Here is a 16680-nt window from a genome sequence, read left to right as displayed (position 1 = left end):
TCGTGTAAAGTCAGGTGATTTCCCTATCATTCTATCTAAACATCGTCGTTAGAGGCAAAGCTGGCCGAAGACTTTCAAGTTTGAGGTCTTGTGCATTCACGAGAAGAGAAGCCAATTTTCAGTAGTTACAACTTACAAGACCAACTTCGGTAGGCGGTACTTGGTACCAATCGGCCATATGCTTTACATTATACACTGACATGCATACCTAAATTTAGATTTATATATTAAATAAAATATTTGCTGCAAGATCAACCGCAAATGTAAAGTTTACGAATATTGGAAGCCACTAGAGAGAAAATAATCATTTTTTTAATAGTAAGCTCTAAATAGATTTGTACTATTCCATTCCAAAGCAAACACGTCCAGATTCCATCACATTCACATCATAAGAGAATTAGAAGTTTAAATGTAACTATTGAACTTAATGACATTGCGCCATTCCGCGAACAATGACTAGTTATTCGTCGCTTCCTATAACAGCCTTAAGAGTATACTTAATCCACACAATTACAAGATTTTAAAATTATGTATTTTAATAAGCACGCTTTCCACTCTAAGTCACATACAGAGAGACACAACACAAGTATGGCTAAGGTAAGGAAAATGCAAGAACAATGATTAGCAGTGGTGCTCAGAAAAATTATCCACTATTGATAAACTCCCAACACACATAAAGAAGCCTTCTGATGATTTGAGCAAGCATCACAATCCACAAGGACATTCAAAATTGTAAACAACAGTAGCAGCCAAGTCAAAATAACTTATAACCAATGTCGCCAGAATGAACATAAACTACCAACGTAAAACAAAAGCACGAAAGAAAAAAGATAATAGATGATTGTATCTCTCCAAATGTCTCACTACTGTTCAATCAACTCTACCTCACAGTTACAATATCATCAATCTTCAAAATCATCCGCACACACTCAGTTGCCAAGGTGATCGCACTCGTGCTCACCAGCAGTGGCTGCACCACATTCTCCTCCAAGATGTTCGTAATCTGACCCTTCCTCACATTGATTCCAGCATTTATCTCACCCTGCGCATGACGATTCCTCAGCTCAGTAACAATGGCAATGGGGTTCAAACCAGCATTCTCCGCCAAAGTATAAGGAATAACTTCAAGTGCCTCAGCAAATGCCCTCACACAGTAACCCTCCATCCCATGCAACACCTTAGCCCAGGCACCCAGCTGCCTGGAAAGCTCAATCTCCGGGGCCCCACCACCGGCAATGAGAAACCTCTTGGCAACCAAACACCTAACAACACACAAAGCATCATGCAGACTCCGCTCCGCCTCATCGAGCACAAGCTGATTCGAGCCACGAACAAGCACAGTTGTGGTCTTCCCCATGTCCTTGATCCCAGTAATCTTCACAACCTTACCATCCCCAAGCGAAAGCTCTTCCACAAGATCAGCATAACCCAACTTCTCAGCACGAAAATGCTCAATGTTGGCAATGGGCAAACAATTCAGGGTCTTGGTAATGAACTCAATCTCATCCCTCTCCACATCCTTAATCACTAAAATCTTAGCTTTTGCAAGGTAATGCAGGGACAAATCAGTGACAGCATCCCTAAGAATGCTCTTTTGAATCAACAACACATTGCAACCAGTGGCCTTGATCTTCTTAATCATGCTGAGAATATAACTACGCTCTTCTTTGAGAATCCTATCCATCTGAGAGTAATCACTCACCACAATGCTTTGTTCAATGTCGGTTTTGGGCGGAGAAATCTGGAACTGGATGACGGCGATCTTGGCGTTCTCCATGCGGGTGGGGCCGCCGGCGGCATGGCTGACCTTCTTGTCGAAGACGAGGCCCTTGACGAGCTCGGTGTCGTCGACGGTGCCGCCGAGCTTCTTAACGATCTTGACGTCGCGGAGGTCGACCATGTCCGGCTTGGCGGCGTCAACGACGGAGAGCACGGCGTCGACGGCGAGAGGCGCGAGAAGCGTGGAGTATTGGCTGACGACCTTGCTGTTGAGGGAGGTGGAGGCGGACTTGACGAGGGATTCGCGGTCGGAGAGCTCCACCGGGACGGCCATGGCGGTGAGGACGTCCACAGCCTTGACGGCGGCCTTGTGGAGGGAATCGGAGACGACGGTGGGGTGGATGCCGTGGGAGAGGAGGAGGAGGCACTGCTCGAGCAGCGCGCCGGCGATGACGACGACGGTAGTGGTGCCGTCGCCGGCGGCGGAGTCCTGCGACTTGGAGAGCTCGACGAGCATCTTGGCGGCGGGCTGGAGGACCTGCATCTTGTTGAGGATGGTGGCGCCGTCGTTGGTGATGATGACCTCGTCGGAGGAGGTGGAGATCATCTTGTCCATGCCCTTGGGGCCAAGGCTGGTGCGCACGGCGTTGGCGACGGAGCGCGCGGCCACGATGTTTGCGTGGCGGATGTCCTCCTTGCGCTTGTTGTCCACGTAGGACTCCGTCTTCGAGGATCGGTGCTGGGGAGCCGCGATTGCCGCCATTGGTGGTTGCGGAGCGAGAGAACCCTAGACGCAGTGGAAACCCTAGATTTGAAATACGAGAGTGCGAGCGGAAGAGGAAGAAACAAAGAGAGAGAGTGATTCGTTCAGAGTAACTTACTTGATAGAGTGGGGTTTTGCGTTTTGCTTTTTCTAGCTAAGTCTAGGGGTTTTGTGTATAATATGATGTATTTTAAATTTTAAATGAGTATTTTAAGGATAAAGAAGTTTTTTAAATTATTAATGGTATGTTTATTATAAACTAAAATAAAATAAAAAAATGTGTAAATGAAATTAAATAAGAAGAAATTTAAGTTCAGGAACTTTTTATTACTTTAGTGTATTTTAAATAACATAAATAACTTTTTTTTTACTATTTTTGTTCAAATTTTTATAATTTAAAATTAAATATATAAAAATCATCTGATCATGTTATTTTTTTTAATAAAAACAAAAAAAATTTATGTATATTATCTAAAATTGACTGCTACATCATAATTATAAATATTAGTGAGATTAAAATAGTTTGATAAAAATAATTAATTTTTAATATTATTTTTATTTAAAAATTTAAAAATAAAATCACTTAAAAAATATGAAAAAGTGATTATAGTCTCGTATCTTCTTTATATATAAATATAGATATTCATAAGAAAATAATAATGTAAAATTACAAACAACTCTTTTTTATTGATTATTAAAAAAAATCATCGACTTGATTTTTTTTTTTTAATTTACCATATGCCTTTAGTGCATATTTGTTAAAAGAAAAACGTTTGGATGATAACTCAATTATCAAGATGGCAAAAGAAGTTTTTTTTTTTTGGTGCTGTAGATGGCAAAAGAAGTTAATTCCACCCAAAATAAATAAACATAAAAACACATATTGATAAATGAAAAAATTACCATAAACACACACTACTTCTATGCCAATGTCAGGTAGATTTTATAAAATTACACACGATTTAATAACTTGAAGAGTTTTTTTTTTCTTCTCACACTATAAGTTGATCATAGTTATGAAGCAACATGAAGTTGTTGTTTTTATTTTTTTCAAATTGACTTATTTACAGAGACTATGTATAGTTTTATCCTAGTACAAAGTATAAACTAATAAAAGTATTAAATTTTTTTACTGTAAAAAAAGTATTACACTTTTTATTTTACAGTTAAAATAATTAATTTAAATATATTGTTAGTTTTTAAACATGAGACAAAATTACTTTTAATTTCATAAATTTGAATTAATTTTTTAGTCTCCATGATTTAAAGGAAAAACAAAACAAAATTTACTTTTCACTAAATATGTTACACGACAAAGCTCAGATTCATCTTACTGCACTCAATCTGTTGTGAGAGTGGAAAAATATTTTTCTTGAATTACATAACTAAAAATATGATCTTAAAATTGAGAGGAAAAAAAAAAAATTTATTTATGAAGAAGAAAAACGAAAAATATAATTGGTAACGTAATTTTATGTAACCAAAGATAAGAAAGATATCTGGTGTCGGCGGTGGATACTCCAGGACCAAAAAAAAAATATAAGATATAAATTGCGTGGGGTTAGGGATGCAGAAGCGTGTGTCTGCGCAGTGCATTCATCTTCGTTTCAACTAAACCCCTCTCTCAGCAGTCACACAACCACCATGCCTATGGCATATTCGGGCATATTTCAGGGCTTCGTCAGATTCAAAGCCATGTCTCGCCTTCGCTGCACTCCTCTCAGACCTTCTCTTCCCTCCATTTCCGCCACTCCCTTTCACCGCACTGCCATTCGCCTCCGCTCCTGCTCCGCCGCGCTTCACGTCATCAACGACACGCGCCACCGGACCGTCACGTTGCCGTTTTGGCACCAGCGCAGCTCCGGCTACGGTCGTTTTGCCTACCAGGATGTGTCCAGTGACGATTCCGACGTCGAACTCGCGCCTTCTCACAACCAACAAGTGGTGCGTTCGTTTATTTCTATTTCCCTAACCTCTGCCCTACTACACACACGCAAACTTGCTTCCGTTCATTCGTTTTTAACGTGTTGGTTATTGTTAGGTTGATTCGACGCTCGAGAACATTGACGAATGGAGATGGAAGCTGACCATGCTTCTGCGCAACAACGAGGAACAAGAAGTGGTGTCAAGAGAGAAGAAGGACCGTCGTGATTTCGAGCAACTTTCGACTATAGCTACCAGGATGGGTTTGTATAGGTAGATACCTATTTTCGCTTTAACATGAATTTTGTTTATTTATTTATTACATTTCTGAATGATTTTACTTTGGCAGCCGGCAATATGCTAGAGTTGTTGTGTTTAGCAAGGCGCCTTTGCCTAATTACCGCCCTGATCTAGATGATAAGCGTCCACAAAGAGAGGTATTTAATTTATTACTTTGCAATTCTGTTAGTTGGCTTATGGTGTAAAGGAAACAGGAGCCTGCTCCTCGACCTCAAATTTTTATGCATAACCTGGTTTAAGTAAATCAATCTGGCGGGCTGGCAATATTGGGTGAAGAACACCACTTTTAGGGCCCATTTGTTTCAAAGGGGGGAGGGATTTTAATGGAAGCGAGAGAAGGGAAAGGGAGGAGAGGAGTTAGAAATTTTGTTTGGTTGAAAGGAGGGGAAGTAACTCTTTTCTTCTTTGATTTATGAAGAGAAAGGAGGAATTTTAAAACCAATTATAATTTTAAATTTAGGTTAAAATACTTTTTTAATATTTACTTACTTTATCTTTTCATCCCTATAGTTTAAAATGAATTTTTTAGTCCCTATACTTATCTTTTTCAATCATTTTTAGTCATTTAAGATAGATCTTTTTAGTTCCTATACTTGTATTTGTATTTAAGATAGGTTAATTTTTTTATGTAATGTTTTCTCTTTTGTATTGATGCATGACAGATGTATTAATTCAACTTTGTATGTCAATGTCAAATTTATTTAGGTGAAGTTACTCTAAATTAGATTTTTCGACACTTCATGTCTTTTTTTTACCCTCATCTGTGACACTAATTGTTGCAATACCATTTTTTACTCTCACAAAATGAAGACCTCTATAGGTCAACACAAAACAGACAATACAATTAAATAAATTAACGATAGGGACTAAAAAGATTAAAAAACTACAAGTATAGGGACTAAAAAGATCTATCTTAAACTATAGAGACTAAAAAGGATTGAAAAATATAAGTATAAGGATTAAAAATGTCTATTTTAAATTATAGGATTAAAAAGTAAAGTAAGTGAAATATATGGATTAAAAAAGTATTTTAACATTAAATTTAATAACATAAGTAAGGATATTTTGGACATTATAAAAATGTTTTAAAATCCCTCCCTCCTCACAAAATCCCCCAATATTGGATGGAGATAAAATTAGATGAGGAGGGTTTTGCTCCCCTCCCATCCTTAAAAATTTAACCAAACGAAAAAAGTTTTTAAAATTCCCGCCCTCCCCTTCATTCCCCTCCAACCAAATACTATGGTAGTGGTGCTTATCCCAACAAAGTAAGTGGAGTTAAGTTTTAGAATTAGTCATAGACGCTATACTTTATCAGTGATGCTGGTGATGGAGACTGTATTGTAGTTGTTGTTGGAGATAGTGGGAATTGGGGTTTGTGGTGGTGGAAATAATGCCAGTGATGCAAATGGTAGTAGAGAGGTTGGTTGCTAACTTGGTGTTCAAGTTATTGAGCTTATATGGCTGTGTCTGTTTTTTTTAATGCAGGTGATAATTATAAAATTTAGGATGCAAAATGAATATTTTTTACTTCCTTGGAATTGAAATATTTAGTGAGTTAGAACTAGGGAGTCGGTAAGACTATACTTTAGTAGTTCAACCACGGGAAATTAAGAATTTAGGGGCTGTTATGTTTGAAAAAATGTTTTTTGCTTTCATTTTTTATTACAAAAATGTCACATTTTTTTACTTTATACTTTGTTTCTTGTTTTTAGAAGTTTGTATAGGAATTAGGAAATAGTTAAAACAGGAAACGAAAAAAAGTTTTTTCACTGTTTTCTTTACAAACACTAGAAAACAAGATAACATTTTTGTAATTAAATGTTAAAACAGAGAACATCTTCTCAAATCATACGGTTCCTAAGTTCCCAATTTCACTTCCATTCCCCTTGTTAAATTGAGTACAATACCAAGCACCAAACAGTGCCAGTAGTTGTCAACAGATAACAGCTTTCTTTACAGTTTTAATACTATAAAATTGTGATTTGTGATATATTCTCTATCCACTATAACATGTATCCCGACTGACTGTTTTTCCTGCCCTCTTGCAGGTAGTCTTACCATTTGGTATTCATAAAGAAGTAGACTCTCATCTCCTTGCCCATCTTTCACAAAAGGCTACAAACAGGTTGGGTTCTTTGAATGATTCCTTGCATAGATCCAGTGATGCTAAAAGCATTCCAGCCAATGAAGGAATGTATGAAAAGCCAGAGCCCATGACCCATAATAGTATTGTCAAGGAGAAAATCCTTCAACGAAGAAGTTTGCAAATGCGTCATCAGCAACATGATTGGCAGGTTTATTTGCCTTCCTAGTTTTAAGTGCATTTCATTTTCCGTTATATTCTCAGCTGGAATTTCAGTAATTTTTGTATTTCAGTATTTTGTTTTTGACTTTAGTCTCATTCATAGTGTTGGTGCGGGTGTAGATTTATGAAAGCTATTAATTGTAAAAAATATAGTGTAGCCATGTTTCTAGTGCATATATATAGCATTTTTAATTTTTTTAAAATGAATGTAGGGCTCAATCTTGATCTTTATCACAACACTTGTATATTTTAATTTGATAGTACATTTTTAATTTTTAATGAATAACATAGCTATTGAAAAATTAAATCAATTATGGTAATATTGTTATTTGATTGCAGTTATTCCAACTTGCTGATTAATGTGGAATGACTGAATATCCTAGATTTTGATAGTTGTATTTAAATGCTATCTGGTTTCTGACCTTGATACATCATGATGGAAGCTGTTTATTGATATTTTCTATCAAAGAAATTTTTCTGTACTTACCTAGATGTCACTTGTCATTATTTTATCCTTTAAAAATGTTGTAACAGATGCTGGTTTATCTATAGGAGTCTCCTGAAGGGCAAAAGATGCTTGAATTTCGTAGAAGTCTCCCTGCATTCAAAGAGAAGGATGCATTTTTGAGAGTTATGTCAGAGAATCAGGTGAAAAAAGGAAAAATGGTGGCTTCTGTGATTTCTAATTTATTATTAGTTTCCTTCAGTGATTTGTTTTTACTTCTACAAAAGAAAAAAAAAGGCTTTGGATATGATGCTCATGTATGATCCTTTATATAAGACACTACTTTATAATTTATAATTTCTTGTGAATAGAGTCAAATCTTACTCTTGAAAGATGCTGTTAATTGTAGGTAAATTACAATATTATCTTCTTAAACAATGTTTTATATGGTTGACCAACATTTGTTATGTACCTCATGTTGGTTCATGAGGTATGACATCCAGTTCAACTGTTTCTAAATCACCCGGCTAAAGGGGGTGGATCAAACTGGTCAGTGGACCTGTTCCTGGTTGAACCTTTCAGTTTGGTCAGTTCAGTTCAGATTTTTAACTACCATACCCCACTTGGTGGGAGCCTCATGGACTGAATCAACCTTGTATTTTCAATGCACAGCATATCACTGTTGTGTTGTATGATATTACTTGTTGAAATATGTGAAGCTTTTGGACGGATATGAACTAGATTACATATGGAATCAAGTGGGCATGTGAAAGATTAAGGTGAAGGACTAATTAAAGGACACACATGGAGTGAGAAATTTTGGAATACATATTTTTGGACAACTATCAAACAGATATAAGAAATTTTGCCACAGCTTATGAATTAAAAACCTTGTACATTATACTTATGCATTTGCAAAATTTACAAGAATAGAATCCTATGGACTACACAGGATTTGGATATTTGGAGCATTCAAAAGCTAACAAATCAAATTGGTACTACTTATACTTCCTAAAGAAAATAATGATTTATAAAGGGTAAATAAATATTAATAGTTTCTTTTGCAGATTTATTTCTTGTTGAGACTCTGTCCCAATATGTTTGTGTGCTGAATGATAATTTATATTAAGTGGTATGATAAATGAAAATTTGCAGGTCGTTGTTGTCTCAGGTGAAACTGGTTGTGGTAAGACCACACAACTTCCTCAATACATATTAGAATCTGAGATTGAAGCTGTAAGTGGAGCTGTATGTAACATAATATGTACTCAACCTAGAAGAATATCAGCTATGTCTGTTTCTGAAAGAGTTGCAGCAGAACGTGGAGAGAAATTGGGAGAATCTGTCAGTTTGTAGACCTTTTCAGCTTGCTGATGCTTGAAGTACTTAAGCTTATATGCATAACTAATTAACTTAAATTTTCTGCCTGTTTTATCTTCTGAAAGGTTGGATACAAAGTCCGTTTGGAGGGATTGAAAGGGAGGGATACTCGGCTTCTTTTTTGTACCACAGGTGTTTTATTGCGGAGACTTCTCTTGGATAGGAGTTTAAAAGGTGTAACTCATGTTATTGTTGATGAAATTCACGAACGTGGAATGAATGAAGGTAGCTACATAATTGTTTTATTCCAATGCTTCATTCTATTTAATATGATACTTACCACTGGTTTTTACATCTTCAGATTTTCTTCTAATTGTCCTGAAGGAACTTCTCCCTCGTCGTCCTGATTTGAAGTTGATTTTGATGAGTGCAACGTTAAATGCTGAGCTTTTTTCTTCATACTTTAATGGTGCTCCAACTATGCATATTCCTGTAAGTTCAGGACACTAATCTCTGTAAGCCGTGTTAAAGTTCCAATTAATGTCTCCCTAATATGTCTTATCATACCATCATATTTCAGCAAATGTAATATTTGTCTGATGTGATTTTATGAACTTGTTAATTGCCAATGATATGCCATTTTCATGTTTGACAGTGATTGTATCTTGTGATAAACGATTGTACATGCTTTTAATAAGAAAAACGGCATACGTTAGGAGTTCAACCACTTAGCTATTGGCAAAAAACCCCTTGTTGACATTCTTTGGCATATTAACCTTTTTGTGCAAGATACTAATAGACAGCTTATAGTTATTTTTATGAGCAATTTCACATTCTGCTGCTTTGGCAAATTGATTTACATTTAAGTTATGATAAGCTTATTTCCTTTTTGGTTTTTTGGGGACCTGTACACTTTGTAGGGTTTTACATTTCCGGTTCGAGCACATTTTCTTGAGAATATACTGGAAAGGACTGGATATCGGTTGACACCTTATAATCAAATTGATGATTATGGTCAAGAAAAGACATGGAAAATGCAGAAACAAGCTCAAGCGTTCAGAAAAAGAAAGAGCCAGATTGCTTCTGCTGTTGAGGTACACAAGTTGAGCAGGAAGGCTTTCCCTTTTCTTTTTAGGTCCAAAATTTTAACTAATTCTGCTTGCTTCTCTATGATTAGGATGCTTTAGAAGTTGCTGACTTTAAGGGCTATAGCCTACGCACTCAAGATTCGTTGTCCTGCTGGTACCCTGACTCAATTGGTTTTAACCTTATTGAACATGTGCTTTGCCATATTGTTAAGAATGAAAGACCGGGTGCCATTTTGGTTTTTATGACCGGTTGGGATGATATAAACTCGTTGAAGGATCAACTCCAAGCTCATCCTTTGTTGGGTGATCAGAGCCGAGTATTGCTTCTTGCATGCCACGGCTCCATGGCCAGCTCTGAGCAGGTAACCTTGCTAGCAATAGATTGATGAGCTTAGTAACCACGATAGATATTAGGTAGTGCTTGTCGTTTTCTACTTTATAATTTAATTCAAGATATCTAATAGCTAATATGTCTTCAAATGTTGGAAATAATAGTTCTGAAGTGACTGAAATTTGTTTGGGAAAATGAAAGACATTCTAATATCAAAGTTGATCATTGAAGGAGCTAAAGCAATTGTTTTTTTTTTGGGGGGGGGGGGGGTGGGATTTTCTCATTTTGAAGCAATTAAAATTCTGTGCTCTAACCGAATAAATCACATCTCTATTTCACCATATATTTCTATACATATATTTGCATTCCAGCAATTTTTATAATAAATTTTGTTTTGTTCCCATTTTGCCTTCTCTTCTGCAGAGGTTGATATTTGAAAATCCTGAAGGAGGGGTGAGGAAAATTGTTCTGGCAACTAACATGGCTGAGACTAGTATCACCATCAATGATGTTGTCTTTGTGGTTGACTCTGGAAAAGCAAAAGAAACATCATATGACGCATTAAATAACACTCCTTGTTTGCTTCCATCTTGGATCTCAAAAGCTTCTGCTCGGCAGGTATTTGTGATTGTTCAACTTAGTTTTGTGGATTTGGATTGTTTGAGAATTAATCTTTCTATTTCCTTTCAAATTGAAGATAGTCCAAGTGTCCAACTAGAGGGGTTAGAGGAATACCTAAGAAAACTTTTGGACCCATTAGAAAAGACCTTGCTCCAAATAATTTTACTGGAAATTCAGTTTTTGATATAGCCAAATCAGATTAGGCTCGGCTGTTGTTTCATAGTGTGTGTGTGTATTTGTTTATATTATTAAGGGTGAAGTTTTTACCATATATAGAACCTGTGCTTGTTATTAGGTTAATAACAAACGCAAAGGTTTAAATTATGGGCTGTCTTGTGTGATACACCACTTGATATATTGTTTTCTTTATTGTGTATGCCGCAAATATCAGAATATTGACTATATATGCAATCTATCCAGTCTTGTTTAGATATTTTCTTTAATAATTTTATGTTGATATCATGTGTCAATTGAAATTGGCTTATAATGTGGGTTTGTGAAGTTGGACTATGAATGGTTGTTCACATGTATTGGAATGTGGGTTCTAACTCAACTTTACAAAATTGATTTATAAGATGAGAGTTTCTCTTTACTTATATACATTATTTTGACCTTATCTCTAATTGATGTGAGGATTTTCAATACCCCCCTTATGCCAAAGAACAAACATTCTTGAGCGTGAAGTTTGTAGGATTGGACATTTGCTGGTGGTCTACTAGCAGCCCAATAGTGGGTGACACAATATGCTCAACAATAATCACTATGATAGGATCTAATACTATATTAGAATATGAGTTTGGATCTAACTCAACCTTACAAGATCAACTTGTAAATTGAGGATTGTCCCCATTTGTATACACTATTTTGGCCTTATTTTATTGTCAATGTGAGATCTCCAACAACATGTAATTGTTATTGCTATCAAGTTGACCTACTCTTTTTTTAAGTAGTTAAACTACAATATATGACTCCCTTGTCTGTGCAGCTCCATAATGTTTTCTTTCCTAAATTTTCCTTTTCTACTAAACATTTAGATTGTCTGGTTGCTTAGAAAGTTTGCATTTCTTTTCTCAGAGAAGAGGAAGGGCTGGACGTGTTCAGCCTGGTGAATGCTACCATCTTTATCCCCGATGTGTCTATGATGCTTTTGCTGATTATCAATTGCCAGAGCTTTTAAGAACACCTTTGCAGTCCTTATGTCTGCAAATCAAAACTCTACAACTTGGAAGCATCTCTGAGTTTTTATCTAGAGCTCTACAGCCACCAGAGCCTCTATCGGTAAAATTCATTGCACATTTCTGGAACTTGCTTTCAAATAATGATGGTTGTTATTTGAATATATTTCCCATGAAATGTATGTGTTGAACTTATGATATTCTGCATCAGTGTTGTTTTATTGAATTTATTATGTAGAATTAATTTCATTATGCAGGTTCAAAATGCTATTGATTATTTGAAGATCATTGGGGCCTTAGACGAGAATGAAAATTTAACAGTTTTAGGTAAAAGAACTATCGCATCATGGTCTTTATTTCTCCTGCCATTTTTTTATGAAAAGAATTTTCTCCTGTCATTGGTTTTCCCAAGCCTTGATAATGTATTATTTTGATTTATTTCAGAATTACTGCTGATATTGAATTGTTAATTTTCAGGGCACAAATTGGCAATGCTTCCTGTAGAACCCAAACTTGGCAAGATGCTCATTTTGGGAACTATCTTCAAGTGTTTGGATCCTATAATGACCGTTGTTGCTGGTCTTAGTGTAAGAGATCCATTTGTAATGCCATCTGACAAGAAGGATGTAAGTTTTTGTTATGATTACTGTTGATATTTCCTCCTCCCTGACTTTTCTGTCTGTTGAACTTGGATGTTCCTCTTTTTAAAAATGGTGGTGAATTTTATTAGTTTTGATAGTAAGTGAGACCAGTTTTCAATATATCCCTGGTAGGAAACTATACCACATTCATGAACCTATCTAGCATGCACTGTGTTGGTTGATTGGATTGATACCATTGAGTGAAGATGGCTTCATATTGATCTTTTTGGGGTGCTTATAATGGTTTGTTTTTCATATTGAAAATGTCAGTGCCTTCAATATTAACCTGGATCAATTATATCTAATCAGTATGTTAAAAGTCTGTTAAGTAGAGAGGATCTTTGAATTTAATTGTTTACTGTGTATGTTTATGCAGCTTGCAGAATCTGCCAAAGCTCAATTTGCTGCTCGTGACTACAGTGATCATCTTGCACTTATCCGGGCTTATGAGGGTTGGAGAGATGCTGAAACACAGCAAGCAGGTTACGAGTACTGTTGGCGAAATTTTCTTTCTTCGCAAACACTTAGGGCCATTGACTCTCTTCGAAAGCAATTCTTTTACTTGCTCAAAGATATTGGTCTGGTTAATAACAATTCTGAAACCTACAATACATGGAGTCATGAAAAGCATCTACTCCGAGCAGTCATCTGTGCCGGTTTGTTTCCAGGAATATCCTCTGTTGTGGTAATCCACTCTATCATTACTTTCAAATTGTTTGCTACTTCAATGTTTAGGTTTCACTTTTATTTATTTATTTACCTTTTGCCTACGCGTGCGGTGTGTGCCCCTATATCTATTGCGATGTCTTTGTTGAAGTTCAATTTTGTTTCTCATCATTTGCAACCATGCTCTCCTTTTTCAAAGTGATGCAATTAACTTCCCTTAATGGTTTGTTGATTATTTGAAACTTTTCTAATAACACCACATCATATCCTTTAATCCTCATCAACAAACAACAAAAAAATGTCATTTCATCAAATCTAATATTGCATTAACAAAAATGAAAGAGTAATTCCATATCAACAACAGGATAAGGATTTCCAATTCCAAAATCCCAAATGGATCTTTTCCACACTACAGCTGCATGTCACCTTCTTGATGCTCTATTCCTGTCAAAATTGTTTTTTATTTTGTTACTTTTCCGTAAAAATGCTGGCAATAACTTGATATTATTTTAGCCCCCATGCATCTGTGGGGAATTCTGTTCTATTAATATTCAGTAATATATGCATATTATTTTATATTCAAGAGTGTATTTCAGTATGCAAATATTATTCTCATCAAATATGGAGAAATATTGTCATGTTTTATTTATAAATATGTTGCAGTTTTACTGTGTAATTTTTTTAATGTGAGGTTGTACAAATTTTGTTTTGCAGAACAAAGATAAGTCGATAGCACTGAAAACAATGGAGGATGGTCAGGTTCTTCTGTATTCTGTAAGTTTCTCTTCAAATATTAGATGTTTTTGTCAATCCTTGTATTCTTATGGCCCAGTTTTAATTTGGGGAATATATAATCCATCGAATTTTTAAAATTTTGGTGCTGCATTGTGTAGAGCTCTGTAAATGGTGCTGTACCCCGAATTCCATACCCATGGTTAGTGTTTAATGAAAAGGTGAAAGTGAATTCAGTATTCCTTAGGGATTCAACTGGTATATCTGATTCGGTGCTTCTCTTATTTGGTGGGAATGTATCCAGAGGTGGACTAGTAAGTTCCTACCATATTTCCTCTTCACTTTCCCCCCTGGATCTGTTCTTGATTGTATGCACCAGGCGCTTCCTTTTGACTACTTATTGTGTTTTGGCATGTGATTCTTTTGACAGGATGGTCACCTGAAAATGTTGGGAGGGTATTTGGAGTTTTTCATGAAACCAGAATTAGCCAAGACTTACTTAAGCTTAAAGATGGAACTGGAAGAATTGATACAGAGAAAAGTAAGTTCAATACATATTTATCCATTCCTTCTGGGTATTATTTATTTGCGTAGTCACTATTTTTCCATCAATTTTCAGTCTCTCTACAGTCCTTGCATATTTACTTTATGTTCTGCATGTTTTGCCACAGCTTCTGGATCCCACATTGGAAACACAATCGCATACTGAGCTACTTTCAGCTGTTAGATTGTTGGTATCAGAGGACCATTGTGATGGTAGATTTGTGTTTGGTCGCCAGATCCTACAACAATTGAAGAAGGAAACAAACTCCAAAAGTGGTGGAGTTGGGGGTGATAATTCTAAAAATCAGCTTCAAACATTCCTTAACAGGGCTGGACACGAATCACCAACTTACAAAACAAGGCAGCTGAAAAACAACCAATTCCGTTCTACTGTCATATTCAATGGGTTGAATTTTGTTGGTCAGCCATGCAGCAGCAAAAAATTAGCCGAAAAATCTGCTGCTGCTGAGGCTCTTCTATGGTTAAAAGGGGATAGTCATTCATCTAATGATTTTGACCATGCATCAGTGCTTTTGAAAAAGAGCAACAAAAGTAGGAAAAAATCGTTTAGTGGTGCTAAATGGAGTTGATCTGCCCTTAAAAGCCCACCTTGGATATATTTGTCATAGGGTTATATATTGAGGAAGAACTTGTCCAGTTGAAGGCTTTGGGGCAATTAATTCAAGGATATTTCCGGTCATAATTTCAACAGCAACTGTACAAAGCTTTCGAGAGAACTTGAATGACAGGTACAGATCAGAGCCCGTGTTTTTGTAAAGGGTGATTGCATCCGGTCGTCTAGATTTGGGGCACAATTCAATACGAGCATTTTCCACAATTGCTTTTGGCTAATTTGGCCCAGAGCAGAGATTGACTGGCTGAGCAGCTTCAGTACTTGAAAATGAATTCTTATGATAGAGGTGTAAGCAGCTAAAATTTGTATACATATGCTGATGTTGCATTCTTTTTGCACTGCTCTTGCCGTAGTTATACTTTTCAGGAGGATTCACTTGCCACAATTCATTGGGGATCTACACATTTTCCACATTTTATAGAAGAGATATCTGTGTACTTTTAAATTCATCGTCAAATGTGGCAGTTGCAACATGTCAAGTTAATCAAGCCTGCTGATATAGAATATGTATTTAATATGAATGTAGCCCCAAGTCTTTTTTATGAGGTTTGTTATACCTGAGATGGATCTTTTGTGTACTGGTATTGTAAACTGTGGGAGGTAATTTAATCCAATGAATGTGGGATCAATTTTGATTTTCCAAATTTCGGTCTTTGATTAGAAAATCCATAGAATTGATTTAAATTGTATAATTTTTGGTGCCTACAATCGTGTACTACGGTAAGACAACTACAACAATGGGGCCCGCTTAAAGCAAAATATAGTATGTATGACAGTGCCTCAGATTCATCGTCTCGCACATTAAATTTCTATGGACGTTGAATGGATTATTTCTTATGTAATCCTAGCACAAGGTTCAAACGCTAACTTAGTATACGCCATTTCGTCCACATTTCACTACAAAATAGTTGGAAACATCCATTAATTTTTTTATTCTTCATGAGTCATTCTTTTATTATTATAATATTTCCATGATTTTGATTTCATTTTCTTAGATTTCTCGTCTGTTACCGGAAAATAAAGGGTTACGCGGTTAGCAGATGTAAAAAAGGCGCCTTCCAAGGAAAACACCCTAATTGATGATTTTGTGCATTTATTTATTTTTCTTGCTGGGTGCTCCTACAAATGTGAATTTTTTAGAGATAAATCAAGTGTATTGGCAATGATGATAATATAACTCGAGTGGCTTTGCAAAACTATTGACTAGTGAGTATAGAAATAGTAAATTGGAAGCTCTCGTGGTAACCGGAAGAGTAGGTTTTGAATTTTTATTTTTCAAAACCACTCCACATAAATTGTCACGGGTAAAACTCAGAAAAAGAACTAAACCTTAAATTCATTTCAATTCATCAATCTATCTCACCAACTCCACTTTTTGAAGTAGCGGGCGCATACTGTCCCATAGTAAGTTTGAATTTGAGTTCATGTTAGTCACTTCAGTACAAGCAACAGTTTTTTAGTTTTACACTTT

General features: G+C 36.1%; 2 protein-coding genes across 2 annotated transcripts; one reads left to right on the top strand and one right to left on the bottom strand.

Annotated features, from left to right (window-relative positions):
* Positions 1–621: 621 nt before the first annotated feature.
* LOC109803288 (TCP-1/cpn60 chaperonin family protein) lies at positions 622–2633 on the bottom strand. The gene has a single exon (XM_020364798.3). The coding sequence runs from the start codon at positions 2480–2482 to the stop codon at positions 881–883; it is 1602 nt and encodes a 533-aa protein (XP_020220387.1). The 5' UTR covers positions 2483–2633; the 3' UTR covers positions 622–880.
* Positions 2634–4051: 1418 nt separating this feature from the next.
* LOC109803406 (DEA(D/H)-box RNA helicase family protein) lies at positions 4052–15853 on the top strand. The gene is made up of 19 exons (XM_020364964.3): positions 4052–4426; positions 4524–4678; positions 4755–4842; positions 6757–7002; positions 7566–7661; positions 8614–8802; positions 8904–9063; positions 9140–9270; positions 9699–9872; positions 9956–10228; positions 10621–10815; positions 11893–12096; positions 12251–12320; positions 12471–12619; positions 13011–13319; positions 14015–14074; positions 14194–14346; positions 14463–14573; positions 14704–15853. The coding sequence occupies exons 1-19, from the start codon at positions 4127–4129 to the stop codon at positions 15163–15165; spliced, it is 3525 nt and encodes a 1174-aa protein (XP_020220553.2). The 5' UTR covers positions 4052–4126; the 3' UTR covers positions 15166–15853.
* The last annotated feature ends 827 nt before the right edge of the window (positions 15854–16680 follow it).

This window comes from Cajanus cajan, chromosome 2 (assembly GCF_000230855.2).
Source record: "Cajanus cajan strain Asha chromosome 2, NIPB_CcT2T_4, whole genome shotgun sequence".
Taxonomy (NCBI): domain Eukaryota; kingdom Viridiplantae; phylum Streptophyta; class Magnoliopsida; order Fabales; family Fabaceae; genus Cajanus; species Cajanus cajan.
Note: the sequence above shows the minus strand (reverse complement) of the source record. Positions and strands in the feature narration are given on the sequence as shown.

Excerpts from the sequence above, each read along its gene's own strand:
- LOC109803288 (XM_020364798.3), bottom strand. The coding sequence starts at position 2,482 with ATGGCGGCAATCGCGGCTCCCCAGCACCGATCCTCGAAGACGGAGTCC.
- LOC109803406 (XM_020364964.3), top strand. The coding sequence starts at position 4,127 with ATGCCTATGGCATATTCGGGCATATTTCAGGGCTTCGTCAGATTCAAA. Across the intron at positions 8,803-8,903 it reads GAGAGAAATTGGGAGAATCT|GTTGGATACAAAGTCCGTTT; the intron begins GTCAGTTTGTAG and ends ATCTTCTGAAAG. Across the intron at positions 12,620-13,010 it reads TGCCATCTGACAAGAAGGAT|CTTGCAGAATCTGCCAAAGC; the intron begins GTAAGTTTTTGT and ends ATGTTTATGCAG.